Consider the following 25,909-nt stretch of genomic DNA (forward strand, 5'->3'; position numbering starts at 1 on the left):
TCGTATAGAAATGAAAAAATATATTGTTCTTTTTACTAATTAATATATTTTCTTATACAAATATGATAATACAATCTTAATAAAATGAATAAAATGAATTTTTTTATGATAGCTCATCACCAAGATTTAAATCAGTTACGTAACTTATTTAAAATGTCTAATTTTGACTTAATTATATTTATATATATATACATTTTACCTCAGTTAATTAGATTTTATGTACAATCATTTAAATCTTAAAACTATCCATAATATAAAAAATACTGCTATAGAAAAAAGGAATAAATATAAAATATAATAATTGTGGCCTGCTTTTGCTAGACGTAAAACACGTGCTACAGAACCTGACAAGGAACCACTCGTTCTGTCAAAATCATCATCCTAAAATAATGAATAATCTTTTAGATTAAAGAGAAATTATATATACAAAATATTGTATCTTTTAAAAAAGCTAATGATCTACTAACCATGCTTCTCAACATTTTGTCTTGATATTTTACTTCGGTGCCAATATCAATGGATAAAGATTTTAAGGCTTTAATTTTATCCTGTAGCTCTTCTGTCATCCTTTCATTCTCGTCTTCCAGGGCATTGTGAGTAGATGTACTTGGTAATGGCTCGTAGCCATAACCTCCTGGAATAATAACAATTATGTATAAAATAAAGAATTTATCAATATAACTGCACATTAACAGAACAATCTCAAACTTACCTGAATGAGAACGTCGCATATTGTTAGCAGTTGTTAACAGAGAGAAATCATACCAGTCTTTTTTCTAATAAATAGTCGACAGTCAACAGGAGTGACAGCACAGTACATGCATAAATATCAGTAGCTGCATTCCGTATGTCGGCGTGTTCTTTTGATGTGGCGTTCGAAACCACGTGTCATGTTGCCATATTCTTGATAATAGAATAGCGCGCTAGTATTTAAATTATTGAAAAATCAAAGTAACTGTAAAGAAAATTTTTATATTTTATTAAGTAGCCCAATATTCATATTCTTTTAAATAAATATTACAAATTTGTAAATATAACACACAAGTAATCATAAAAATGCAAGTAAAATAAATGAATAATTATGATAATAATTATATTATATAATTATATAAAATGTAAAATTTATTAATAAATATAAATATATTTATGTCATTTTTAATTGAAGGTTTTATAGAAGATTTTTAATTCATTTAAAAGTATCATTTAAATTGTAAAAATTATTTAGCATTATTTAATCTAACAATATATTTTTGAAAAGGTAAGATCAGATATGGATGTCGGTATATATTTAGTACTTTTTTGTTTTGTCTACTCCTATTTTTTATTGCGAGTTCTAATTTCAAAAATCAAGTTTGTTTTGGCGTAGGTCGCTATGGTTAAATCGATCATCGCGGCAATACTTGCTATCTTTATATATATATTCTCATTTCTCATTACCATTTTGCATTAGGATAGTCTGTGATATCGAGATGAATTAAAATATATATAATTTCTCAATTTCTGATTAACAAAGTAATGACAACATATTTAATCAAATCGATATTCTAATCGGTTAATTAAACTTAATTAATTAAACTATTCGAGATGACATTGGTGCTGTCAAGAATAGATTATACGACAGTAGGAGTTACCTCACGTGGCACAACTGTCATATTTCCACCTAATGAAGAAACGATAAAGCAGCCGCAAAAATTCGCTGTTGCGGATCACGATGGCATACTACACATTTACGGTATTTATTTAAACAATAATTAGTTTATTAAAAAAATATATAAAAAAACATTTCGTTAATAATCATTAAAAATATCTTAATAATTAATATAGCATTAGAATATATGTCCATATATATTCTCTTTCTCTTATTTACTCTTTCTCCATTTATAGAAAAATAATTAAAAGATTAATAATTTTTACACATTTGTTTTAAAGATTGTAAAATATTTGATGTAGAATTATACAATTTTATAATAAAATATTAGAATTATATATATATATATATATTATTTTTTCTTGAGAGTAAAATGAATATTAAAAGATTAACATACATAATGAATATATCAAATATGAAATTATTCTTTGTCGTAGGCATGAAAAAGGGCGAACTGCAACTGTCATTTAAATCTTTGCCTGGTCCAAAAATTCACAAAATGGTCCTTGGTGGCTCGATAGGTCTGTCAAGAGATAAGATTTTCCTCGCATACGACAGCTCTGTGAAGGGAATTACGAAAAAGGGCAAGCTGTTCCTGGAGTTCGATACCAGTCTTATAGATCCAATTTCTGCACTGTAAGTTAACTCCATCCAATGCGTTGATTTCTTCATATAATATTCCATTAATCGCTTCATCGTGGAATTATTCCATCTAGATACGTCCTCGGTCCTGATCTTGCAGCTTGCGCACGTGATCTCTATCACAGGTACAAAGATTGCAAGGACGCCGATTCCTACTTGGCCGGAGAAACCTTGCACGACGTTGTGCTTTTGCCTGGACATAGCAACATGGTGTACGCTATCCTCGCCTGTGTAGACTGTGCGGTAATATTTAACGAGACGTGTCAAAGATTCGTCTGAAAAGTACTTTAGCCTCTAGATAATTAACTGAGAAAGACAGTACAATGCTCTAATTATACACAAATTATTATTTACTATGCACTCTCTCCCTTTCTAACAGGTACGTGTTCTGCATGGCACAAGAAGTCCAACAGTCCTGAGATTACCAAGTGTTCCTACAGTGCTCTCTGTATATAGGTAATCTAAATATAATTTCATTGAAGCTTATATATTATTCATACAAACAGATTATTTCAAATTAATTGATATACAATTAATTATTCGCTTTTTACGTGATCATTTCAGAGAAGGAGAAATTTACTCCAAGGATCGCGTTTTGGTTGGCACCGCAGACGGTAGAATTGGTCTGCTGATTCTCCAAGGCAATAAAACTCTCCGAGTCACCTGGCTGTTGACTTCAACAGGCTCGGGAATCACTTCATTGGATACCTACGAGTTGCAGGACGGCATAGACATCCTCGTGGGTCGACAAGACGGAGTCGTCGAGGTGTATACATTTCCCGATGAAGATGTAACGTCCACTCTACGTTATCATTATGTAAGCCATCGTGACTTAAGTTTTCGTCAAATTGAATCAAATCAATTTAGAGATGATACATGTTGCAGAATGCAGGCGAAAGTATTAGTACAGTCGTGGGTGGTATAATTGGCATCGCCAATTATCCCGAGGTTCTCGTAACGACTTACTCAGGTCGAATATTTGGATTGACCACCAGTCCTCCAGGTTTACTAGAAGCAGGACAGAGCGATGTTGGATTGGCCAAATTAAAAATGGAGATACAACAACTGCAGGAGAAATTGAATGAGGAGAAGGAAAATTCGTCCAATTTCATGCCGGATCCTCTAGCACCCTTGATATTGGCGTTGAATTTTAAGTAAAACTCGTTGCAAATTATTTCTTTCTTCTTCTTTCCATTGCTGAAATAAAAAATTGATTAATTACAATTAAATGAGAATTAAAATCGATTCATAGAATGATACTAAATAAGGAAGACGCGTCATATTCCCTCTCGGTAGAGCTGGACGCATCAATCGACAATATTCTCATACAATCGGATACACCTATCGATCTGTTGGAAACAGAAAACAATAGCGCAGTAGTCAGCTTGTCTGCTTGCAATCCTAAAGATGGCAATTTCGTCCTTGCTACTTATCGATGCCAAGTAATTATATATGTAATTTAGTAATTTTTTAATTTTAATATTTCTTTTCAATTAATTTTTACGAGAAATAATTTGTCGAACAGATTAATACGAATCGATTGGAAATGCGATTCAGATCGATCGAAGGTCAATCGGGTACCTTACAAGTTTATGTAACATCTCAGGTATATTTTGTACATTTCCAAATATTTCAAGTCTCTTTATACTTTGTTAATGTCTTTGATCATTTTCAGGTCCAGCCGAAACGTTGCCGTAAAGTCTTGATTCCTATTTATGCCTTGTCTTTACACGTCAGACAACACGAAGACGACGACACCACACAGTCTAGTGGTCCGTTTAACGAGTTGAAATTAAATGGCAATTTCACGATCGCCGAGGTACGATTTTTTTATTCCGTTGCTCTTGTCGCGCAAAGGCAGCCTTCTCCATATTCTCCTTAGATTTTTTCTTCCAGATGCATGCGTGGCTTTCTCTAATATTACCGGATGTGCCTGAAAGACCTCATATTCATGAGGGTGAAGCTGCCTTAGTATATATCTCATCTTTCATTGGAACGGTCCTAAAATGCAAATACAAGTAAGTTTATAACGTAAAATATTCAATTTAGATTCGTCATTAATCTTTCAATAATCTGCAGGAAGGGAAGCGCGCTTTTTCTCGGAGAAAATATATCCAGCATTATAATTCTCAGAGACATATTGACAAAGGAAGCTACGAAACGAAAAATAAAGCTAGACGTGTTTTGCGGTAATTATTGATCATTATATTTCTCTTCAAAGTTGTAAAACGAGTAAATTAAATACGGATTTCCTTACAGAAGTAGCAGAAGGAAGTATCAATAGAGTCTTGGAATTAATTCTTCCCCGACTTAATGCAGCCCACGATTTAATACAAAAAACAAAAATTCTGAACGCCCTCGAAGAATGGGAGCTTAAGTCTAATCCGAGAGAAAATTTATGCTCCGAATATCAAGAGTTGTTAGAGAAGGAAACGGAGATCAGATCGCTTATGATGAAGGATACCGAGGTTCTGAAGAGATTGTATGGGATCATCACCGATTTATACGTAGACTGGGAACGAGCGAAACGATCTCGAAGGTGATAAGTAAATTTTTATAAAAAAAAGTATAGTTTAATTTTAATAATACTGCTCATGTAAAACAGGATCAGTGGCAAAGAGGCTACGGCTAAGCTTCAAAATGCTCTTGAATCCAGGGACCTAGCTACTATCTTGCAAATTTTCACTGGCACTAAAACTGACACAACCGTGTCGACATTAATACCTGCAGCCATTTAGACGCATCAGAAATCGCAAAAGAAGTGGACCAATGTATTTCTATAAACATATTCAAGTAAAAAATATATTTTTAACGATGATTCACAATATATAAACCGCTAGATAAATTATCTAGACTTAAAAATGTACAATCGCGTGATTAGTGTTGATTACAGTATATGTGTGTGTGTATATGTGTGATACATTTTTATGGATCTTGCTGTGCTTCTTCGATTTCCATTTGTGTGAAACGGTAACAGCCTATATACTTACAAGGTTATTTACTCACTTCCAGAAATATCGGAACATATATTACGCATTATTTATAGGCAGTGCGTTAATGCAATTTATCAGTCATTAGATTTACATTAAATTGCCTATAAATGAAAATCTTAAAAAGAAATCTTGAAAATCTTTAATGATTTATAAACTTATGCAAAACAGAATTTTTATATTACAAAATAGAATTATAGTTATTATAGTTATTATATATTTCCAGACAATCTGCTATTAAAAGCCCGCAATAAAAGTGTAATCTTTTATAGATTAAGCCAATATTTTGCAAATAATCCAGCTCATCGTACAGCGAAATATATTTTTTTTGTCGTGAAACGCTTAACATTACATAGGTCCAAAAAAATATTGCCTGTAAGAACACAAGAAATTAAACATTTCTTTTCATCTATTTAAGGAAGGTAATTCAGAAATTATATTTATATTTGTTCTACTTACATGTTATCAGTCGTTCGGGCAACGGCTTCCAGAGGATCTCTGTCCGTGGTTATAGTGTCCGCCGTCGATGTTATAGTGTATTCCAAGTTTTGTCCACCAGTGTGCGGCAAAATACTCTCCGGATTGTCGTCCGGAGGTACAATCTCCACTACGCCGGTCGCCTCGACCTCCAACTTCAGATCTCTTACGAGATCCTGGATCGTTTTTGCCTGTACTTTATCGCCCTCCGCAGCCTCCGCGTTTTTCCCCGTTAGGATCCTATTCAATGACTGTTGCTTGTCGTTCGTCTTTGTTCGAGAATGCGTGTGCATGTGTCTTTTCATGTCGCTTCGCACTCTGAACGGTTTTCCGCACACCGTGCATGGATGTGGCTTCTCACCAGTGTGAATACGACGATGATTTTGTAAATAGCTGCTCGCCCGGAACGTTTTGCTACAAAAATCACAGCGATAGTTCTTCTCTCCGGTGTGAATACGCCTATGCACGATCAACGAATACTTTCGCGCAAACTCCTTGGCGCAATATTCGCATTGATACTGCTTCTGCTCCGAATGAATGCTCGTCGAGTGATACTTCAGGTCACCCCATTGTCGAAAGTGTCGTCCGCACACCTCACATTTGTACGGTTTATCACCGCTATGAAGTCTCATATGTACCTGTTTAAATTATAATTTTATTTATTTATTAAATATAATTAAATTTATTGATTTAAAAAAGTTATATAATGCAATATTATATTCCTCGTTAGCGATATAGATTACTTTTTACGATAAGCTTACCTTTAATGCGCTAGCAGCGAAAAAACGTTTATTACAAATGTTGCATTGATGAGGTCGATCTCCGCTGTGAGATCGCAAATGATAGACTAAGCTATTTTTATGATGGAATGAACGGTTGCATTCAAGACACACTAATTCATCATCTATGAGAGAGAAAATAATTGCATTTATAAATCTTTATTTCTTTCAGCGCAAAAAAACATTTTAAAGAAGATAAATACGAACTTGACTTTCGCGTTTTCGGCGATTTCTTTTTCTTACTGGTCTGTGGAATGTCAGTCTTCCCCTTCTCATCGGAATTTTTATTCTCGCTAATGGCCGGGGGTTTTATTTGTTGTTGGTCCCTCTGTTGTATCTCTGTGGTATCAGTAGTAATGGTCCACAATGTCGATTCGTTGTTTGTAATTGGTAACGGAGAGTCTGTATCATCATCAATATGCGCACCAGTTTCTTCCACTGTAAAAAAAAAAAAAAAATAAAATTTCTATAAGCAATTTCTGCAGCAAAATTTTAAAAGCATTAACATTAAAAGCATTGACATGTAAAAGCATTCTTCCTTACCTACGCCTCGAATACCTTCCATAAGGTCTTCAGGTTCACTAAATTCTTCAATTACAGTAGTTTCAAGACTGTGTACTGTTTCTGGCACTGATATTGTAATGTTTGTATTTGTCGCTTGAGCTATTCGTGTCTCTTGTTTTACCGGTTCATAATGTACCTATAAATTATGCAATTTTTTTTTCTTTTGTAAAGATTAATTTTACAAATATATACCTTTATATCTTGTATATATATGTAATTAATATGTAATCATATATATATGTATATACATATATATAAAATTAAAAAGTAATTGATTTTTATACACAATTTATATACATATGAATTATGTATTAAAAATCAAATTGACTGCTTTGTAATTTCAATATGAATGAAGTGTGAATACCTTTAAGTGCTCAAAGAACTTCAGCTGACTGTTAAATTTAGAACTACACAATTCACACTTGAAGATATTAGCCTGGACTTCACTAGTCAATTCAATTGTTATATTTTCTTGACTCAATTCGCTATTGTCTTTCCGCGTCGCGTTCTTCTTAGTCTGTTGCTGTTTCAGCTTACGAGGTATCCTCTTCTTGTGTGGCAATGTTCTTTTAGGTCCGGACGCCGATGTGGCGTCTTCGCTGCTCTCTGTAGAAACCTCAACATCATATTCGCTCTTAACATTGATGAATTCTTGCTTCACATTTTGTGTAATTCTTTTAAAGGGTTGTAAAGCTGGATATATAGGTGGAGGAGTGGCAGTCGTTTCCGGCACCGTTTGAATCGAGTATGAATTTACAGGCGCCAGAGTCTCCAGATGAGAAACGTCCGGTAGAGTTGGATCCTCGTGCTGAGACTGGATATGGAGTTGCTGCTGCTTCTGGTGTTGATGAAACTGTACAGCAACCAGAGCCGCAGCAAGCCTACGGTCCTCCTGCATCACATAATTCACATTCTACATGCAAGATATAAATGTACAACTGTAAAAGCACTAAGTAGCATATTACAACCTCTGTCAATTCATGCGGCAACAAGTCGTCTGTTTCATAATATTGTGTCCCTGTGCCGTAGTCTGTGCCAACTCCAGCATTGATCATGTCCACGACCATACCCTCTGAGATTAATTCACCATTCAGAGATAGCAGTGGTACTCCTTTACTTAAAGATTCTCCGTCAGTCCTCTGAATGGTGATATATTGTGCGCCTTCCATTCCTTCCAGAAGCACAGCCTGTGCCTCCTCTGTTGTGACTTCCATATTTGGATATATTCCCAGTACAAGATAATTATCTTATACAAAATCTTCTATCAAATCTAGTTCTTTGTACCTTAAAAAATTGTTAACAAAAAATCAATTTACTTAGATGTTCTTCCTACAATTCAGATAAAGAAGATATAGTTTTTTATGTCAATGGTGATTTAATTTATAATTTATACATCCATCTAAATTCAATGAAGAATTTCTATATCCTACATATTCATCAGAAACTTTATTAGCAGAAAAAAATAAAATATAGCTTTAAAAATAGTAGATGCATTTTATACAATTTGTATAATTTATAAAAACTCTTGACAAAAGTACTGCGAGAAATAAAATAATGTTAAGATAGACTCAAACGATAAACTATAAGCTTTATGACAAATGAATTAACATCTGTTCTTTTATGTGAAATAAAAGTACTTATTGCAAATGAGTGTAATGTAAATACGAGATAATGAATTAAAAAGAAAGCAGACGCGACGATGGTTCGTCGATCGGAGTTTGAATTTGGCGCGTGTGCGTGCCCCGGGTCTGACAGTGAGGGACCAAGGTCACTGCACCCGGACCAGTCGGAAAATCATAGCCGCGTCTTGATACGCATCGCGCGTGCAAAAATCCGCTCGCTCTCACCTTCGTTTAGGATAATTCGCGCGCCCGGCCGGGCTCCTCGTCGTCGCCCCGTGAGATTCGCGTGACATAAACAAAGGGAAGTATTGAAACACTGTAGGACAAAATGTGACAACAGTGCTTGGCTCCTGACGCCATTAGACCGGAAGTACCCCTCCCGCGCCGCCCACGCAGGACGGACCGACGTGACGTTTGCACCCGAGAAGCGAAAAGTCCCTAGATCGCGCCGATTCTCGCGATCACGGTCTTACATACTATATAAGACCGTGCTCGCGATCTTTCGCTCCTTTGTCGAGGAACAGCTCCTTGTTATGATAATTGATAATCAATAATTAATAATTAATAATCAATAATTAATAATAATAATAATAATAATAATAATAAATTCTTTGAATAACGCGCTTCAAGTACATTTAGTGTATAATAACTCCACGGCCGCTGAATCCCGGTAGCCGCTCTCTTGTTTCTCTCTGATTGATAATTAATAATAAAAAAAATAAAAACAAAATAAAATCGGAGAGGAAGGCGGAAGTACAGATTTCCGCTCCAACAAAATATTTTTCGTTCGCATGTTGGCGATCCTGACACTTTCGACTCCCGATTCGTCTCTTCTGTGCGAGAGTCGAGACTTCCGGTTTCCGATGGCCGTGCGAAATATCGCGAAATGTCAAATTAGTATGTCGCGCGGTAAAGGAGGGATTGTATGCGTGAGATTTTCAGCGTGACGTAGTCACGATCGAACCGGCGAAAGATTTCGTCCGGTGACGTAATTTTTTACACGACGTCTCGAGGGAATTGATTCGTCGATAGCGGCGAAAAATAGTAAATATCAATCCAAATGCGTATATTATATTATCCGATGACACTCGAACTGCGAGGGGTTAGAAACGAGAGGAAGTTTGTACACCTATCTATCTAGCTGTCACTCTGTCAGCTGATTTATTCACTTTAAATGATGCTTGTTTTTATTGTATTTTTATTTTACACTGCTATGATGAACCTCGATTTCTATTGGCTAATGTTATCAGGAAAGGGCAGATAATATACACAATGGATTTTTTTTATATTATCGGGCTATTTAAGTAAACAGGATGGTTCATTGAATGAATGATAAAAAGTACTATGAACTGTTATTAAAATAATACGATAAGATCATTTAATCATTTGTACTTTCAGAACCAGGTTCTGGTCTCAGTCTGCAATTATGTGACAGTGTCTGAAGTATCTGAACTGAGTGATGGCTTCAATCTGTCGACGCTGGAGATTATGGATATTGCCTGTACTGACCTGCCTGTATGCACTGCTTATTGTTGTACTCGTACCAATCTTGCTAGTTAATTCCATCAAGCATGGTTTCAAGGAGGAGGATCAGGGTGCACTGGTGGGTGGTGCTTTTGTGTTGCTAGCATTACCCATCGCCTTTTACGAGATTGTCCAGCATATGATATATTACACGCAACCTAGACTGCAGAAATATATAATAAGGTGAACTTTTTGTCGCTAAGAAACTTCAGATTTAGTTTTACACATTCATATTCTCTTTTTATTGTCTAATATTAAGTATGTATAAACATGGATATATATTATTTTTCAGGATATTATGGATGGTGCCTATCTATGCAGTAAATGCAGTAAGAAAAATTTATAAATCCTTCTTGTGTATATTACAAAAAATATGTAAATACTTATTTTATTGTTTATTGTTATGTGAATCTTTTTGCACAGTGGTTAGGTTTGGTGTATCCTGCAGGCAGTATATATGTGGATAGCTTAAGAGAATGCTATGAAGCTTATGTGATATACAATTTTATGATGTACCTACTGGCCTACTTGAATGCCGATCACCAATTGGAACATAGACTGGAGATCTCTCCTCAAGTGCACCACATGTTTCCTCTGTGCTGTCTTCCTGACTGGGAGATGGGCAGAGAGTTTGTTCACATGTGCAAGCATGGAATTTTACAATATACAGCTGTTAGGCCTATATCAACTTTAGTATCATTGTAAGAGGAATATTTTTATTTAATACCATGCAATATTGCGAATGCATTTGCTCATTCCGTGCTTCTATTTTTGCAGTATCTGTGAACTGAATGGAGTATATGGAGAGGGTGAATTTAGGGGAGACGTCGCTTTTCCATATATGATTGCTCTAAATAATTTGTCACAATTTGTTGCCATGTACTGTTTGGTACTCTTTTATCGTGCCAATGTGGAGGCCTTGAAGCCAATGAAGCCAATTGGAAAATTTTTATGTATCAAAGCCGTAGTGTTCTTCTCGTTTTTGTAAGTTTACATAACTAATGCCTATGTTTTTCTTTAATTTGGAAAAAAATTAAAATAATGCGTTTTTGGTTTTCAGTCAAGGAGTGTTGATAGCTCTGTTGGTATATTTCGATGTTATATCAAGTATTTTTGATACAAACGGTACAAGAGATGATATAAGGAATATAGCATCCAAATTGCAGGATTTTCTAATTTGTATAGAGATGTTTTTAGCTGCGGTAGCGCATCATTACAGCTTCTCTTACAAATCATTTGTCAATTTAGCGCAAGGTCAAGCATGGTGGGATGCATTTAGGTATATAAAACAATTATAAAGATATTTCGAAAAAAAAAAATTATATTTTAAATAAACTCCATATATTTTTTAATATAATATAACTTACATATTAAATAATTAAGAAAATACAATTTATGATATATTTAATTATATTTTCGCTGTAATTGACATATAAATTTATTTTGTAGGGCAATGTGGGATGTTTCTGATGTGCATAATGATATAAAGGAACATTTGGGCGTCGTTGGATCGTCCTTAAGCCGCAGGATACGTGGACGCGGTGCATATCAGCAGACTTGGGGAAGCGCGACCGAGCGTACGTCGCTTCTGCCCGAAGCCACGGTGATAAGTCAAGCCAGAAGTGCGCCTACCTGCTCGTTCTCGGGCTACAACACGGCCGAGGCCGGACTGAACAATAATCCATCCGTCGGAGAATCCGAAGAGGCAACCCCAGATGTGCAGGATAATAGTCATACCGTTATTACGTAGCCAATATATCTGAATCCATCCGTGCGAAAACGGTACTCAATTGCGGCGCGTCATGAAATCGGCGTATTTTGACGGAAACAATTATTTCTTAGAAATAACTCTTACTTTTAAGCAAAGGAAGAGTACATAGTTTTGCAACAGCATTTTCTTCACCGCTACTGTACAGATCATCACGGTCATTTATTATCACATCACATATCGTATTAAAACGCAATGTTCCGATGCCATAAGGTGTCCTCTTTATGATCGGGAACAATTTTTTCTTAGCAAAAATATTGAGACAATTTTTTGACATTGTATACATCTTTTCATCTAAATTTCGAAGTAAAATTCTATTAAATTTTATCAGAAATTATATAAAAGATTTCATTTTTTTATATTTTTTGTTGTTAAAAATTAATTTCGAATCGATCTTAAAAATATGTAGCGAAAGACCATCTATAAATGATTTCGGAACATTCCATATAATGTTTACGACTTAAAAAATTTGATACATGCAGTGAATTTTGTGAAGAGCATAAATTACTTGCGTCCCTATTTTGCAAAATTTACTTGTACATGTTTTTATGTTACCAATGATCACATTACCAAATAATGTATATATACATATTTATAGATATATGTAGAAAAATACTGTATCTCTAGAATATTTGTACATATTTCGAACGACCAACGCATAACATTTTATTATATGTCTAACACAGATGATGTTATTTTTCTCTCGATATTGAAATCACAAGAATGGTATTCATATTTTATTAGATGCAGAATTTTTAATTCTTTCTCGCTTTATATGTATACACGCGAATGTGTATATATGCATATATATATAAAATATAATCTGCACTCTCTCTGTATTTATAATTTGAAAATATTTTATAATTATAATACATCTCTCTCGTGCGAGGAAAGACTGTGTTTACATATGACTTCTAAAGAAATTTATAGAAATTTATCACTAGTAAGTAGTTACTGATACAGTAATTTAAGTACTCGAAATAAGTGATTATTTGGACTAACTAGTGATAAATTTCTATAAAGGAATACAATTTTCATCTCTCAAAATTCTTCTCTAAAAAAAATTATAAATTTTTTTAAAGTACAATATTTGATGTCAAGTACATAAATTGATTAATGAATTTGTCATCATTGAACATTAGTGCTATATATTGATTATCCCGTCCTAAATTTTAGATTTTAGACCATTATTATTTTTATATATATTATATGTTTCAAATGACATATGTTCTGAATATAGTATGTGTCTTTAGTTTCTCTATAATATACGTATTTTCCCGCGCTTGGACGCTCATAACCACTTCTGACCCAGTGATAAACATATGATTTGAGCTTTAATCTTCAATACATAGACCGGTGTTAAAAATTAATTATCTCAGGAAATGCAGGACGGACGCGAGATGAATGGAAAAGAAAGTAAAAACGAAGAACACGATGAATATCAATATTTACGACTCGTCGAGAAAATTATTAAAACTGGAACAAAGAGAAGCAATCGCACCGATATCGATACTTATTCCATTTTCGGTACACAAATGCGATTTGGATTACGAGATGGTAAATATATGTTATATTTCTACCATAGAGAAAAGTATCAAGCTTAAACATTTTTTTGATGATATATAAAACGAAACAATTCATCATTCAATAACAGTTTTTAATTTATAACAATTGCACTTGCAGATCACACACAAATTTCCTTGTAAATATACACTCCTCTGTAAAGAAATTTGAGAATTTTATTCTAAGAAATGAATTTCTACAGGTGTTTTCCCATTATTAACAACTAAGAGAGTATTCTGGCGAGCAGTAGTTGAAGAACTATTATGGTTTATCAAAGGATCGACAAATTCCAAACAGCTGACAGCTAAGGGTATTCATATTTGGGATGAAAATGGTTCACGTGCCTTTTTGGATTCTTGTGGTTTCACAGATAGAGAGGAAGGTGATTTAGGACCTGTCTATGGATTCCAATGGAGACACTTTGGTGCTGAATACAAGGATATGCACACAAATTATACAGGACAAGGTATTTGTTTCTTGCTGGAAGATATTTTTTAAATTACAATTACTATATTATATTTTTTTAATCTATTATACAAATAAGAATCCATATATATCTGGAAACAAAAATACAACTGATATTGATTTAAACAGGGATAGATCAGCTAAAAGAAGTTATTCACAAAATAAAGCATTCTCCAGATGATAGGCGTATTATAATGTCTGCCTGGAATCCAGTCGATATTCCAAAAATGGCATTACCACCATGTCACACTTTGATACAATTTTATGTAAATAATGGTGAATTGTCTGCACAACTTTATCAAAGAAGCGCAGATATGGGTTTAGGAGTGCCATTTAACATAGCGTCATATTCCTTATTGACTTATATGATTGCTCATGTTACCGGTTTGAAGGTAAGGGTCAATTTTCTCGTTTTGTATTAAGAAATTCTAGACGAGTTTTTATTTTACTTTCTACTCTCTTTTATTTTCAGCCAGGAGAATTTGTACATACAATGGGAGACTGTCACGTTTATGTCAACCATGTAAACGCCTTTGAGGAACAGATAAAGCGCGAACCACGAGAGTTTCCAAAATTAAAGATAGTTAGAGACATTAAAAATATTGATGATTTCGTTGCCGAAGATTTTGAATTGATAGATTATAAACCTTATTCCAAAATCTATATGAAAATGGCTGTTTAAACTGTATTTTTTAAAAGTATTTTTTCCATAAAATTTTTTCTTTAAAAAATGTTGTTCATTTAACTGTAACATTTTACTTTCACAACATTCGTTAATGTTACTTTTAATGTACTTAAGTGTGATAATTTTTAATGTACTTAAGTGATAAATCAATATGATACTTTTTCAATATTAAACTGTACTTAAAGACTATTTTCAATTACAGTATTTTTCAACGCAAAAAGAAAATTGCTTCTAATAGTTTAATTTTTTTCAGCCTGTTGATAAAAGGGCGATGAATATATTTATATATAATTCCCTAGCCATATACACAATTCTCTCTCTATAGACATTAGTTTCTAATAAAAATTATATATTCTTATAATAAACTTGTATCTTAATTTAATATATCAATATCTTCAAAATCCATTCGCACAAATTTATTTCTCGCGATCTTTTTTTCTTTACTCCAATTATCACATACTATATTTTTTAATTTCTATATTACACAAATGTAATTTCGATCAATCACACATGATACAATCGACAAACATGGACAATCGTGAAAGGCCTTACATATAAGCAGCTGCTAAGTATAACAAAATTATATAATTCCCGTACAATATATATATGTATAAATTGTTTATGTCTTTATGTAAATTAGTTTTATATAAGAAATTATTTCTAACGAAATGAGATCCAATAAAACTTTTACTGAAGAAATATATTGTGTAATATATTTAGCTTTTAAAACTAGTTCTGCATAAATATTTTAATCAGCATAAAAGTGGCCAATTTTATTGTATTCTTTATTATTGGTAATTATCGAATATACAGCAATTTTTTTGTTTTATGAGGTGCTGGAGCGGTAAACAAAGCTCCGTTGTGAAAAAAAGTGACCTCTATATAAAATTTAAAAATGACAAGTTATCGCGAACTTACAATAATCTGAGAGACATCTTACTCAATATCTCATAAATCTTCTTTAGGAGAGACTTTTGTACGTCAAAGGGGCTAGCACATTTGTACATCATTGGACTGTGTACTTAATTGATGCAGCTGTTGAGTGACTGCCAATGTGCCACATTCGTGCACTGTTATAATCACCCAAATAATGTCTAAAAAAATATATATATATAATTTATTACAATTTATGTCCAAACAAAATAATTTAAAAAAGAACAGGAGTATTTATCTTATTCATGGAAGCCAACTGAACAATAATGAATGATAATCTTATGTGTGTGTGTGTATAATATTATCAGTAGATTGATAAGATAAGTAATTACTATTTCAATTATTCAAACTATGTATATTACATTTAGCTCCGGATAAAATGAACCCTTAGTGAGTCAAGTTATTTACAGATCTCTTTGTGACAACTTGTGTAAACATTTTTTTATCTACCTTTGAATTTTATCTTCGAATATATAACTCTATCTTTAAATATATTTAATTATAATTTTTGAATGTTATATATTTTTAACAATTTTTGATTTTTTTTTAATTATTCTATATCATAGGAACAATATATCTACCCTTAAAAATTCCAAACTTACCACCAAAATAGACACCATTAGATGTCATCATTCTCCATTTACTTTGATGAACACCATTTTCAGCTGGGCTCTTCAATGTTACGCTTAACTCTGTGGTTTCTTTGGGAGCTAACGATGGAACTGGTATCCTTACACAACCCATCTGTACTCCACTAGAATGTTGCAAATGAATTCCAATTGGCCAAGTTTCTGTGCCACTGTTTTGTACGCGCCATGACTTCTGAAAATTTGTACTGGGTGGCACAGCTTCCCCTTCACCAATTGTGCTGTCACATACTAATGTCATGCAAGGGGTGTTGAAGGGGTTTCCAAAATCAATGTAACTGCATATCGCTGCTTGCAAATTCCTGGAGAATAAAAATTTTGTAATATAATTTAAAGTTGCATAAAGAAAAATTTCTACTTACAAATCTAAGCAACAAAGCACAAAATAGGTTGAAGATTTATTTAAATATAATAATAATTTTACTATCACTTTTACTGTCAGTAAACAAATGGAAGATAAAAACAAGAACAATGCTGTTAGATATAACTGATATCAATATGTTTCATAATACAATATTTCAATATAACAAATAGATTAATTATAAATTAGTTATCAAATTGTCAACATTGTTAGTTATCGCAAAAGTCTGTTCTCTGTTTTTTAGTTGCACTTTCTGATCCTTCTTCATTTTATCTTCAAAGCATAAAAATGTAAGCATAGTATTTAAGATGCAGAAATAAATAAATAAGAAAGACGTTTTGCAGAGAGTCAATCTTGACATCTGAACAAAATCTTGAGTGAAACAAGCAACCTCTTGACACAGATATTAAATATGACAATAACAACTGTGAAATATTAAAAAGAAATAGAATGAGCCAGAGGACAGGATAAAGCGTAACACGTCTTAAATTGACAGAAGTTCGTCTTAGTTAAAAGAGAACAGATTAAAAGGATTTAAAGCAAGTAATCCCCTCGTGCAAGAAGGGGGAGGAGTGACAATAAACATGGCGATGCAAGGTTATATGCTGCGTGGGCAGCGTAAACGATAACGAGACGACGTCCGAAAGCGAACAGATTACCAATTGTTCATGTCTAGAAAGAACGTGGCGGTCGTCTCGTTGAGGTGGCTGTCAGCTAGCAACTTCTGCAGTTGCTTCACCAGATCGTCTTTGTCCGTGGTGCCGAGACAGCTGAACTGGTGCAGCAAGTGTGGGTCCAGATCGTTGTTCAGGTCCATGATCACTGTTTTTTTCCTTCGGCTCGGTTGCTCTCAATGCTCCATGTGACGACGCTGTCACAAGCTGTCAACGTTCGCTTCTTCCGTCCCTCGTCGCCTCGGTTGCTCGCCTCGATCAACGAATTTTAAATGTCATTCTCTCCGTACGACATTCGGCCGAGGTCCGCTATACAGTGCACGCATATCCGCAGTACTAATCCAGTGCTGTGGCAACAACTGATCGGAAGGATTTTGGGAAGAGGAGAAAGTCACTTCCGCTATTTAAATATATGTCCTGTCTAACTGGATCCTGTCTCTTAAAGAGACAGTTTTTTTTTTTCATTTAATTTCGAGATGAATGAAATATTTCAGGTAGAACGAAAGTTCTTTCTACGAAATATTGATCACAAAATTTTCAATTTATTTTTTCTCTTTGTTTTATTTTTAAGTACGTCACACTTTCTTTTCCCTTTTTTTAAAATTTCTAATATTCGTTTCTTTGCTCGTAAGAAAAACTTTGTTACTGTATTCGAGCAACGGGGCTTCGTGATTCAGTTGTACACTCCTATATACAATACACTCCGCATGAAAAATAGATCTCCGCTCTCTCGTGCGTACAAAATGATGACAGTCCGCGCAATAAAGCCGCGATAAGGAGTTACTACCTTGACCTTGTCAGCATCATGGAAGATAGGACATTTTTTGCAAATAAAAAATAATCTATCTCGATAATATTAGTAGATTTCCATCATCGAAGCGATTATTATATATTTCATCATTTTCTGAATAAACTTAACATATTTTTTTTCCTATGCTTTTTTATATGTTTAAAAACTTTTCGCCATTTTATTTACGCTCGCCTTCTCCAGAGCTGTCTCGAAAATCGCGATATACGTTTGGCTAAAGCACTATTTTGTAAATTCGCGCGTTGTCTCCCCGGATGTCACCGGGTGCGCCGCGCGCATGCGTAGAGAGAGTCACGCGCATGTGCGGAGCGAATCGCGCGCATGCGCGAAGTGAGTGACGCGCATGTGCGAAGCGCGCGGCGCGAGACAGACGACGTGTGAAACAAGCGAGACCTTGCGTCGCGCCAGGATTACGTAGACGCGTTCGGATGAGCGCTCGATCACGACGAGAAAAATAGACGGTCCACTTCCGTAGCGTGTTCCGCGTCGGCCGTGCGCGACAACGTCGACTTTTGACGGGGAATCGCGTGTAAATCATCGCGATGGCAAGTCGCGTTTAAGGTTCTTTGAAAATCTTTTCGATACTCGAAGAGAGAGAGAGAGAAAGAGAAAGCAGTTACGCGCGCGCGAAAAACCAAGGCGCCGATTGAAATTTGGATTATTTGCGTCTCATCAGGATGATTACCTCGAATGTTAGTCTGGTAAAATAGAAATAGACGAAGAGTCGCGAGTGTTTTTTGCGAGAAGACGAAGGGACGACGAAGAGGAACAAGGTAGGGATAATTTTGCACACGAAGCGTATTCTTTGTATAATTTGACATTTCTTTTAATGTAAAATGTAAGAGATGGAGTCTTGCGCAATCGAAAGAAATTATATTTTAAATATGTATATATTTTCGACTCTATTGATATCGCAAGCAAAAATATGAACAAAATTATTTTCCAAATAAAATAAAAAAACCTCTACGTGGTACTATATTTTGCATAGATTAAAAGAAATAAATAAAAGGAAATTTTCCACAAAATGCGAATTTTTATCATGCGTCCTTTTAATTTGAATTTTTTTATTTTCTGCTTCGTTTTATTCTGTGTTCCTCGGCAGGATGATTGGACCGTCGTCGGGGACGGCTGGCGAAGTCACCGAAAGTCGCGCATCTTCCAAGCGGAAGGTTTTCGACGATCTAGACATCGACAGCTCTAAGCGGAAGGTCTTCGACGAACTGGACATCGACAGCTTCTGCGAGGAGATCCGTCAAACGAATCGGAAGCGTTATCTCCAGGAACTCGAGACTCCCGAGGAGTTGGTGACCACGTCGAACGAAGTGATCACCGACGCGACGACCCTCTTTTCGCCGATGTCTGCTCAGGAGATCGTCGAGGAGTCGCAGGTGGCCCATCTCGAGGTGTTACTGGTGGACGGCACCAATTGCACCTGGACAACCATGTCGGAATTGGAACAGCAGCAGAATCTCGACGTTCTTGTGACTTCATCCTCTTCGTTATCGTCGTCATCTTCGTCGTCGACCACCTCCGAGCGTCACCCGGTGGAAACTTATGCCGTCGAGGAGAATAATTATCAACCGATCTCGATGAATTATTGGCAACCGGGTGTATCGCACATTAATTCGAACGTTCAGCAAAATAAGGGAACGATGAATAATAATAATGCTAATCAGCAGCAGCAGCAGTTCGAAGACCAGGAAAACGGAAATCTGTCGTGGCTGCTGGATTTCAAACTGGACTCGTTTATCGAAGCCGCAGATGATAGGTCTGTTGTGGGACCCACTTTGACGAAGGACAATTTTTACGGTAAAGAAAGTGCAGAGGACAAAAAAGTACATTAATGCTTTCTTGAATATTAAAATTAGCGTTGAAAAATTAAAATTTATATCTCATAATATTAAAAATGGAATTTCTCATATAAAAACGAGATATATTTCGTTTACAGCTGCCTGTTTTCCAAATAATAGCGAGTAGCGTTGAAAAATTGTATCTTTAATTTTATTTTAATTAAATTGTGACAAATATCTAATGGACTTTACGGTCTTGAGGCTAATTTCGCATTTCCAGGCAACAAGAGCAAATCGAACGGACGGTCGCACAGCTCGAATTACGCCAACGACGTTAGAAAAGGACACGAAAATTCATCGATGTATCGACAAGACTCGAATCAAGTGATGTATCCCGCCAACGAATTCGACAATCGAAATTTTTTGCGATCCAACGGACCGAAAAAACCTCCCTTTACTTACACAGAGTTGATAGAGCATGCTTTGCAAGAAAAAGGCGAACTCACGGTCTCTGCAATCTACCAATGGATCTCGTAAGTGTCATCAATAGAAAATTTATTCATTATTATATAATCAGGATTTGTATTCGTTTTTCTTGCAAAGAGATAATCGGCGTGCAATATTATATAATTTTTGCGTATTTTTATAATCATAGTCTTTCTTAATTAAATATAATTAATTCTAAATATATTTTTTACTTATAACTATATCCATATTTTTTGTTTTTCTTTTTAACTCCTAATTATTGGATGGAATGATAATCCACAATGAAATAATCTAGTAATTACATAAAAAATAAGATATTGAGAAATGATTGTAAGAGGAAAATCTTTGCAAGTTATATTCGAAATACACGTAGTATCTCCTTATTTGTGTTGCGGCCAAGCAGGAAGCTTTCTACGAATTTACACGAGTATGGTCCACTGTAATCGGGGGTGGGTTGCCGCGGGGGTGGGTTGCTTCTGGATGGTACCCATTGGTACCACTGCCCCCGTTGCTTGGCACCACCTGGCACTAACTCCTCACCCTTCGGCTATCCTTTGCTGCAGCCCTCAACACGAATGCGCACAATTTACTGCTCCTATGCCTTCACCTGTTCGATCGCCTTGCTCAAGCTCCTTGGAAAAAGCCTATATAGATCACTCGTGTAGCATATAGGGCTGTTTGAGTTATAAAAAAATATAGAATAGCTTTATGTCAAAACAAAGGCAGACTTGCAAACATATATACATATTAAAGTCGTATTTTATCAATCTTATTTTCTCTTAATACTTAAATTAATAAAATTAATAAAATAATATATTTTAAATAAAAATACTTCTCTTGAATGTAAGAACATCTCTTTCAGAGATATCGGATGATGCTTACAATATTTTTTTACTGTATAAATTTGACATATACGTACGATATGAAAATATAAATTCGAGACAGATTTGTTAAATTATCGTGACACCATTTGTCACGAGCATCGTGATCAGCGAAGCGAGTAAACACGCCATTTAGCATTTCGAATGCACCCTCTCTATCGTCTCTCTCTTTGTCTTCCACCAAAACCCATGGAATTAATCGCGTAGGGGGTGCGTAACGCACCGTGACATCGCTGTGAGCAGGTGAAGGAAATTAGTTTCGTGGGGACGCAAATTGCCGTCGTGCGTTTTTATGCGCGCAATATCTCTAATCGCCTTCCACTTTGATCCGATTGCATATGTAAAGGATAGTTTTTACTATCATAATTATTGTACCTTAATATCTAGTGTAATTTTTATAAAATAAAAATTAATAAATTATTATAAATTTTATAAAATAAAAACTTTATAGAATATATTTTTTACTATTTTCAGAGAACACTTTCCTTACTACAAGAGCAACGATGATCGCTGGAAGAATTCCGTCCGACACAATCTCTCGATAAATCCGCATTTTCGGAAAGGTTCGAAGGCACCTCACGGAGCCGGTCATCTTTGGGCGATCGCGAATCGCGATTGTAGACCTCGTCCGCTCGCTATCAATGGATCAGCAACCCCTACACCGACGCAACAAGCTGCACAGAACAATTGCGATGAATCCCGGAGTAACGAAATTATTAGGTAAAATATTTAATGCAATTCCTCATCGTATCTTGTAAAAATATTTCAGTGAATTGCTAAATTGCGTATGTTCGCTTTGACATCACAGCGAGATCATGGACGAGGTGGAGGCTGCGGCGGCGAGCATCGCGCAGCCGAATCCTGAAGAGGATACTGAGAACATGCTGAATCCTGTAACGCTCGAGCATTCCGCCGAGCAAATACTCAATGGTATAAAACGCGAGGTAGAGGTGCAATATCTAGTTCCCATGATGGTGGCCAACAACGATCACGAGACGAATCAGCAGAATCAGCAGACTGTTCAGCAAACGGAGTTTCAATGTCCATTCAAGGAGAGCGGTGAGGAAAAAATTATACATCTTAGAAAATTATTGAGATTATTTATGAGATAATGCACGTATTGTTATGAAATGAAATTGACTTACAGATTTCTTGAATCCGGTGTCTAAAGAGGTCGTCGCCGAGGAATGCGGACTCGTGAGCGAAGGATATTTGGTGACTGATCTAAACCCGAACGCCTTTGGATTAAACGTGATCGATCCCGAGATCATAGGATCGGAGAATCTCTTCGGCGAGGAGCTTAGCTTCCAGTTTTACGAGTTGACATCGCCCTCGCAGCTACAATCCGCCTGACACACGGAGAGTAATAAAGTACATTTTATCGTGATTGATGAATTCCAAATACAAGATACGCGCGATGATGACCGGCCGATCGTCTGCGATGCTGCTGAAACCGAGGGAAATATTTCGGAGCGAGAAAACTCGCAAAGAAGATCGCCTGTCGATAACGATCAGAATGATGAATGCATAATGATGAGAAGCTGATCTTGTTTGAACTGTGCTACTGCAAAATTTTTACGATAATTTTCGGAGATGTTCGATCATTTTATTCACAACGCGACTGTTAGAATAGCTAAAAACCAGCTTAAGTGAACCAGTTAATTGATAAGTTTAGAGAATGAAATAACGAGTCAAGTGCAAATACGAGAAAAACATGTATCTCAAATCTGATGCTACGTAGTTCGATGATTTACAATGATATAGTGATTATAATGATCGCCGAAGGACCACCCAAAATGTACTATGCAATTATATATATATATATATATATATATATATATATATATATATATATATATATATATATCGTCCAACGTGTGCCTGGTTAAGCGTCTTAAGATGAATGTCACACTTATCTATTATCCATTAATTTCTTCTAGTCTTGCGAAACAGTGTGTAACGTTTTTGTATTAGTAAAGAAAGTATGATATTTACTATTACATGTGTATATTGTATCCCCCATTTATATTTTTGCAAGTAAATGTAAGATATTGGTTGAAAAGTTTCCATAATAATATAAAAGATAGTATTTTTATGTTGTTATGATTATGTTTTGATCATAATCAATTTTAGATATCTCATGAAATGAAAACGTTAAAATAAAATGTAAAGAAAAGACAGGATTCATATTAGTCTGGTATAAATATTCAATTTCAAAATAATTGAGAGAAGCTAAGAATTATAAATCTATCGCTACAATTAAAATTTTATCTTTTATTTTTTACGAACAAAAGTATCATTCTACAGGTTTCGTCGAATCGGTTACCTGTTCTTCGTTATTGTTTTTGGCTGAGTTTTTTTCATGTAAACTACTTAATTTCTCCATTCTCGCCTGCTTCTTGGCCTCCTTTCTCTTCCTTTTCTCCTCCTTTTCTTTCTGCGCAATCATCTCTTTGAATCTTTCATCATGGAACGAAATCTTGAAGCCAAAGTGTCTTCTGACTTCTTCCACCAGACGTTCCTTCCGCAATCTCGCAGCTTCTAGCTCAGCTTCCTTCTTAGCAAGTTTAGTTCTCAATTCGTTTGACCATTCATCCATTTTCATGATTCTCTCCAGCAATTGATTTTCCCTGTAAATGTATCATACAACAATTATAAACTGTTCTATAATTATCAGTAAGTAATAAGTAACAAGATCGATAAAAACATGCCTTGCTTTAATCTTTTCGATCCTTTTCTGTTTTGCCTCTTCCATCTTCCTCCATCTTTTCTGAAGAGAAAATTCACAAGTGACTCTCTCGTACTCTTTAACATCTGCGAGTTCTTTCTCCGTAGGCCAAGCAAATCCTGCTGGCTCATCATTGCCTTTCAGTCCATATCTACCCAACATATGTTTCTTGTACTTGACTCTATAGTGATGCCAGGCCATAGGCTTATCATAAGGACGCAGATCCATGAGTATGTTTCTGTGTGCCGGATCCAGTCGAGACTTGTTTCGCTTCCTGGCGAGTTCCTCTTGAAATCCCGGACTGTCCATTACAGAATACTCTGGTTTCTCATCAGCCACAGCAGTTATGTCGATGTCCTTGTTTTTTAGATCTGTTACATCTGTGGCGAAGAATCTCCCGAGAATGCCTTTTTGGACTCGCACATTCCGACGAACGACGATGTCGTAAATGCATCTCAAACTCATCCTCGCCGGATAAAACTTATGCGTGATCACTGTAAAAAATAAATTATTATTAGTCTGCGTTGGGTAAGTTAATGATTTTTTAAGAAATAATTTTAGATTAAATTAACTGAAATTAAATCAAAGTTAATTTTTAAAAACATTATTTATATATATTAAATTAGAATTTTGTTTGTTAATTCTTTTCAAATTTATAACAACAGATAACAAAGAAATTTTGATTTTTATATAGAAATAAATTTTTTGGTAATTACAATTGATGACAGATGAACATAAAAATTAATAATACTTTAATTTAAAAATAATACGTTTATAACTTTAATACATTTTAAATTAACTAAGCTAAGTTAAAAGTTATTAAAATTAACTTTCTAATTTTTTTTAACCTTTAACTAATTAACTAGTTATTAACTAATCCTGATATTAGTTAATTAATATCCATTGATTGCGTAAAAATACTGTCGGTGAAGTTAATACATACCTACAAATCATTAGTTATTATAAGCACTTGAATAAACAAATTATTTATTTATTAATTACAGTAAAACTCCAGAGGAAAGCCTGACATTTCTCGTGGAACACTTACATAACCTTAAAGATACTCCAGAGAATCCTAACCTAAATTCACCTAGTATCGCCATCTAGAATTATTTAGAGGTAAGGTTATGTAGTCGAACACATGTTTTGAAATTGCAAGACTCATTTAGATCGAATGCGAATTAGTTATTAGAGAAGTATTTCTATTTATGTGACACGTGTGAACGAAAATTATGGAAAAGCGTCTGTCAAAGGTAATTAAATTCACGAATTTTAATTAATGTTGATATTAATTGGCAATTAAGTATATTTTTGATTGTTGTTATACAGATACCAGGAAATCATGGAATTACATATGCGACTTTCGTCCTCGCTGACGAGGGACATACTCTAGGAAATGCACTAGCTCATGTGATAAATGAGTAGTATGTATTACTTCAATTTTATGAATAATAATAAACATGTGAAGTACAAATGAAAATATTGCATATTACTCCAATTTTATAAATATTAATACACATATCAAGTATATTAATGAATAATTTTTAATTCAAAATCAATTTTGTTTTCGCAGTCCTGGTATAAAAATATGCGGTTACACTGTGCCACATCCAGCAGAAAACAAGATACATTTTAATATTCAAACGACTGGGGAAAGTGCGATTGAAGTGTTGAAGCGAGGTCTCCAGGATCTTGAGAAAATATGCGATCATACACTCGAAACATTTGACAAAGCTTACAAGAAATTCAAATCAAGTGACATTCCTATGGATACTACGTAATCAAGTGTCATTTTCATCAGATTTCATTATATTACAAATGTTTTCTAATTAAATAAAAATGTATTAAGTTGTATATATTATTAAGATAGATGT

At 34.7% G+C, this 25,909-nt stretch overlaps 9 protein-coding genes across 13 annotated transcripts; 5 read left to right on the plus strand and 4 right to left on the minus strand.

Annotated features, from left to right (window-relative positions):
- Positions 1-23: 23 nt before the first annotated feature.
- On the minus strand, positions 24-902 carry LOC114936489 (BET1 homolog). The gene is made up of 3 exons (XM_029309693.2): positions 713-902; positions 468-634; positions 24-381 (listed from the first exon to the last, which is right to left on the minus strand). The coding sequence occupies exons 1-3, from the start codon at positions 729-731 to the stop codon at positions 226-228; spliced, it is 342 nt and encodes a 113-aa protein (XP_029165526.1). The 5' UTR covers positions 732-902; the 3' UTR covers positions 24-225.
- A 444-nt stretch (positions 903-1,346) lies between these two features.
- On the plus strand, positions 1,347-6,397 carry LOC114936508 (BBSome complex member BBS7). Of its 2 annotated transcripts, XM_029309752.2 has the most exons (13): positions 1,347-1,732; positions 2,086-2,284; positions 2,365-2,533; positions 2,670-2,746; positions 2,855-3,107; positions 3,176-3,444; positions 3,543-3,732; positions 3,816-3,896; positions 3,966-4,109; positions 4,187-4,308; positions 4,370-4,479; positions 4,550-4,829; positions 4,896-6,397. In XM_029309752.2, the coding sequence occupies exons 1-13, from the start codon at positions 1,585-1,587 to the stop codon at positions 5,026-5,028; spliced, it is 2,175 nt and encodes a 724-aa protein (XP_029165585.2). In that variant the 5' UTR covers positions 1,347-1,584; the 3' UTR covers positions 5,029-6,397. The 2 variants fall into 2 exon arrangements, with proteins under 2 accessions (XP_029165585.2, XP_085342305.1); XM_085486179.1 differs by having other exon boundaries at positions 3,816-4,109.
- On the minus strand, positions 5,079-9,105 carry LOC114936509 (uncharacterized). 2 transcript variants are annotated; one of them, XM_029309755.2, is made up of 8 exons: positions 8,948-9,105; positions 8,069-8,384; positions 7,465-7,992; positions 7,080-7,236; positions 6,744-6,974; positions 6,519-6,661; positions 5,740-6,395; positions 5,079-5,653 (listed from the first exon to the last, which is right to left on the minus strand). In XM_029309755.2, the coding sequence occupies exons 2-8, from the start codon at positions 8,312-8,314 to the stop codon at positions 5,629-5,631; spliced, it is 1,986 nt and encodes a 661-aa protein (XP_029165588.1). In that variant the 5' UTR covers positions 8,315-8,384; positions 8,948-9,105; the 3' UTR covers positions 5,079-5,628. The 2 variants fall into 2 exon arrangements, with proteins under 2 accessions (XP_029165588.1, XP_029165586.1); XM_029309753.2 differs by having other exon boundaries at positions 7,465-8,013.
- A 360-nt stretch (positions 9,106-9,465) lies between these two features.
- On the plus strand, positions 9,466-12,907 carry LOC114936511 (transmembrane protein 184C). Of its 2 annotated transcripts, none has more exons than XM_085486180.1 (7): positions 9,466-9,766; positions 10,121-10,429; positions 10,539-10,575; positions 10,670-10,947; positions 11,024-11,230; positions 11,307-11,525; positions 11,696-12,907. In XM_085486180.1, the coding sequence occupies exons 2-7, from the start codon at positions 10,182-10,184 to the stop codon at positions 11,994-11,996; spliced, it is 1,290 nt and encodes a 429-aa protein (XP_085342306.1). In that variant the 5' UTR covers positions 9,466-9,766; positions 10,121-10,181; the 3' UTR covers positions 11,997-12,907. The 2 variants fall into 2 exon arrangements, with proteins under 2 accessions (XP_085342306.1, XP_085342307.1); XM_085486181.1 differs by lacking the exon at positions 9,466-9,766 and adding an exon at positions 9,808-10,061.
- A 301-nt stretch (positions 12,908-13,208) lies between these two features.
- Ts (Thymidylate synthase) lies at positions 13,209-15,426 on the plus strand. The gene is made up of 4 exons (XM_085486182.1): positions 13,209-13,571; positions 13,780-14,043; positions 14,172-14,434; positions 14,515-15,426. Exons 1-4 carry the CDS (start codon positions 13,397-13,399, stop codon positions 14,722-14,724), a joined length of 912 nt encoding a protein of 303 aa, XP_085342308.1. The 5' UTR covers positions 13,209-13,396; the 3' UTR covers positions 14,725-15,426.
- On the minus strand, positions 15,129-17,717 carry LOC114936510 (protein ILRUN). The gene is made up of 3 exons (XM_029309757.2): positions 17,328-17,717; positions 16,263-16,609; positions 15,129-15,821 (listed from the first exon to the last, which is right to left on the minus strand). The coding sequence occupies exons 1-3, from the start codon at positions 17,483-17,485 to the stop codon at positions 15,718-15,720; spliced, it is 609 nt and encodes a 202-aa protein (XP_029165590.1). The 5' UTR covers positions 17,486-17,717; the 3' UTR covers positions 15,129-15,717.
- An 815-nt stretch (positions 17,718-18,532) lies between these two features.
- Positions 18,533-23,301, plus strand: LOC114936490 (uncharacterized). Its single transcript, XM_029309694.2, has 6 exons — positions 18,533-18,923; positions 19,253-19,959; positions 20,221-20,473; positions 21,782-22,027; positions 22,116-22,366; positions 22,455-23,301. Exons 2-6 carry the CDS (start codon positions 19,254-19,256, stop codon positions 22,658-22,660), a joined length of 1,662 nt encoding a protein of 553 aa, XP_029165527.2. The 5' UTR covers positions 18,533-18,923; position 19,253; the 3' UTR covers positions 22,661-23,301.
- Positions 23,302-23,561: 260 nt separating this feature from the next.
- Positions 23,562-25,140, minus strand: CRIF (growth arrest and DNA damage-inducible proteins-interacting protein CRIF). Of its 2 annotated transcripts, none has more exons than XM_029309656.2 (3): positions 25,084-25,140; positions 24,019-24,529; positions 23,562-23,937 (listed from the first exon to the last, which is right to left on the minus strand). In XM_029309656.2, the coding sequence occupies exons 1-3, from the start codon at positions 25,136-25,138 to the stop codon at positions 23,604-23,606; spliced, it is 900 nt and encodes a 299-aa protein (XP_029165489.1). In that variant the 5' UTR covers positions 25,139-25,140; the 3' UTR covers positions 23,562-23,603. The 2 variants fall into 2 exon arrangements, with proteins under 2 accessions (XP_029165489.1, XP_085342264.1); XM_085486138.1 differs by having other exon boundaries at positions 24,979-25,112.
- On the plus strand, positions 25,137-25,900 carry l(2)37Cg (RNA polymerases I and III subunit AC2 l(2)37Cg). Its single transcript, XM_029309658.2, has 3 exons — positions 25,137-25,288; positions 25,365-25,459; positions 25,609-25,900. The coding sequence occupies exons 1-3, from the start codon at positions 25,268-25,270 to the stop codon at positions 25,814-25,816; spliced, it is 324 nt and encodes a 107-aa protein (XP_029165491.1). The 5' UTR covers positions 25,137-25,267; the 3' UTR covers positions 25,817-25,900.
- The last annotated feature ends 9 nt before the right edge of the window (positions 25,901-25,909 follow it).

This window comes from Nylanderia fulva, unplaced genomic scaffold, assembly GCF_048542155.1.
Source record: "Nylanderia fulva isolate GAGA-0341 unplaced genomic scaffold, ASM4854215v1 Scaffold40, whole genome shotgun sequence".
NCBI lineage: Eukaryota > Metazoa > Arthropoda > Insecta > Hymenoptera > Formicidae > Nylanderia > Nylanderia fulva.

Bases quoted from the DNA above. Each gene is read 5' to 3' on its own strand.
- LOC114936489 (XM_029309693.2), bottom strand. The intron at 382-467 runs GTTAGTAGATCA...TCATTATTTTAG, and splicing joins ACAAAATGTTGAGAAGCATG to GATGATGATTTTGACAGAAC.
- LOC114936508 (XM_085486179.1), top strand. From the start codon at position 1,585: ATGACATTGGTGCTGTCAAGAATAGATTATACGACAGTAGGAGTTACC. The intron at 1,733-2,085 runs GTATTTATTTAA...TCTTTGTCGTAG, and splicing joins TGGCATACTACACATTTACG to GCATGAAAAAGGGCGAACTG. The intron at 2,285-2,364 runs GTAAGTTAACTC...TATTCCATCTAG, and splicing joins ATAGATCCAATTTCTGCACT to ATACGTCCTCGGTCCTGATC.
- LOC114936509 (XM_029309753.2), bottom strand. From the start codon at position 8,314: ATGGAAGTCACAACAGAGGAGGCACAGGCTGTGCTTCTGGAAGGAATG. The intron at 7,237-7,464 runs GTATTCACACTT...CATAATTTATAG, and splicing joins AGTTCTTTGAGCACTTAAAG to GTACATTATGAACCGGTAAA. The intron at 6,396-6,518 runs GTAAGCTTATCG...TAATTTAAACAG, and splicing joins TCGCTGCTAGCGCATTAAAG to GTACATATGAGACTTCATAG.
- LOC114936511 (XM_085486180.1), top strand. From the start codon at position 10,182: ATGGCTTCAATCTGTCGACGCTGGAGATTATGGATATTGCCTGTACTG. The intron at 10,576-10,669 runs GTAAGAAAAATT...CTTTTTGCACAG, and splicing joins CTATCTATGCAGTAAATGCA to TGGTTAGGTTTGGTGTATCC. The intron at 10,948-11,023 runs GTAAGAGGAATA...CTATTTTTGCAG, and splicing joins ATATCAACTTTAGTATCATT to TATCTGTGAACTGAATGGAG.
- Ts (XM_085486182.1), top strand. From the start codon at position 13,397: ATGCAGGACGGACGCGAGATGAATGGAAAAGAAAGTAAAAACGAAGAA. The intron at 13,572-13,779 runs GTAAATATATGT...GAATTTCTACAG, and splicing joins GCGATTTGGATTACGAGATG to GTGTTTTCCCATTATTAACA. The intron at 14,435-14,514 runs GTAAGGGTCAAT...TTTTATTTTCAG, and splicing joins CTCATGTTACCGGTTTGAAG to CCAGGAGAATTTGTACATAC.
- LOC114936510 (XM_029309757.2), bottom strand. From the start codon at position 17,485: ATGGACCTGAACAACGATCTGGACCCACACTTGCTGCACCAGTTCAGC. The intron at 16,610-17,327 runs GTAATCTGTTCG...TTTATTCTCCAG, and splicing joins TTTCTAGACATGAACAATTG to GAATTTGCAAGCAGCGATAT. The intron at 15,822-16,262 runs GTAAGTTTGGAA...ATATTTTTTTAG, and splicing joins TAATGGTGTCTATTTTGGTG to ACATTATTTGGGTGATTATA.
- LOC114936490 (XM_029309694.2), top strand. From the start codon at position 19,254: ATGATTGGACCGTCGTCGGGGACGGCTGGCGAAGTCACCGAAAGTCGC. The intron at 20,474-21,781 runs GTAAGTGTCATC...TACTATTTTCAG, and splicing joins GCAATCTACCAATGGATCTC to AGAACACTTTCCTTACTACA. The intron at 22,028-22,115 runs GTAAAATATTTA...TTGACATCACAG, and splicing joins CGGAGTAACGAAATTATTAG to CGAGATCATGGACGAGGTGG.
- CRIF (XM_029309656.2), bottom strand. From the start codon at position 25,138: ATGGCGATACTAGGTGAATTTAGGTTAGGATTCTCTGGAGTATCTTTA. The intron at 24,530-25,083 runs GTAAGTGTTCCA...TATTTTTTACAG, and splicing joins TGGAGTATCTTTAAGGTTAT to TGATCACGCATAAGTTTTAT. The intron at 23,938-24,018 runs GCATGTTTTTAT...ATACATTTACAG, and splicing joins ATCGAAAAGATTAAAGCAAG to GGAAAATCAATTGCTGGAGA.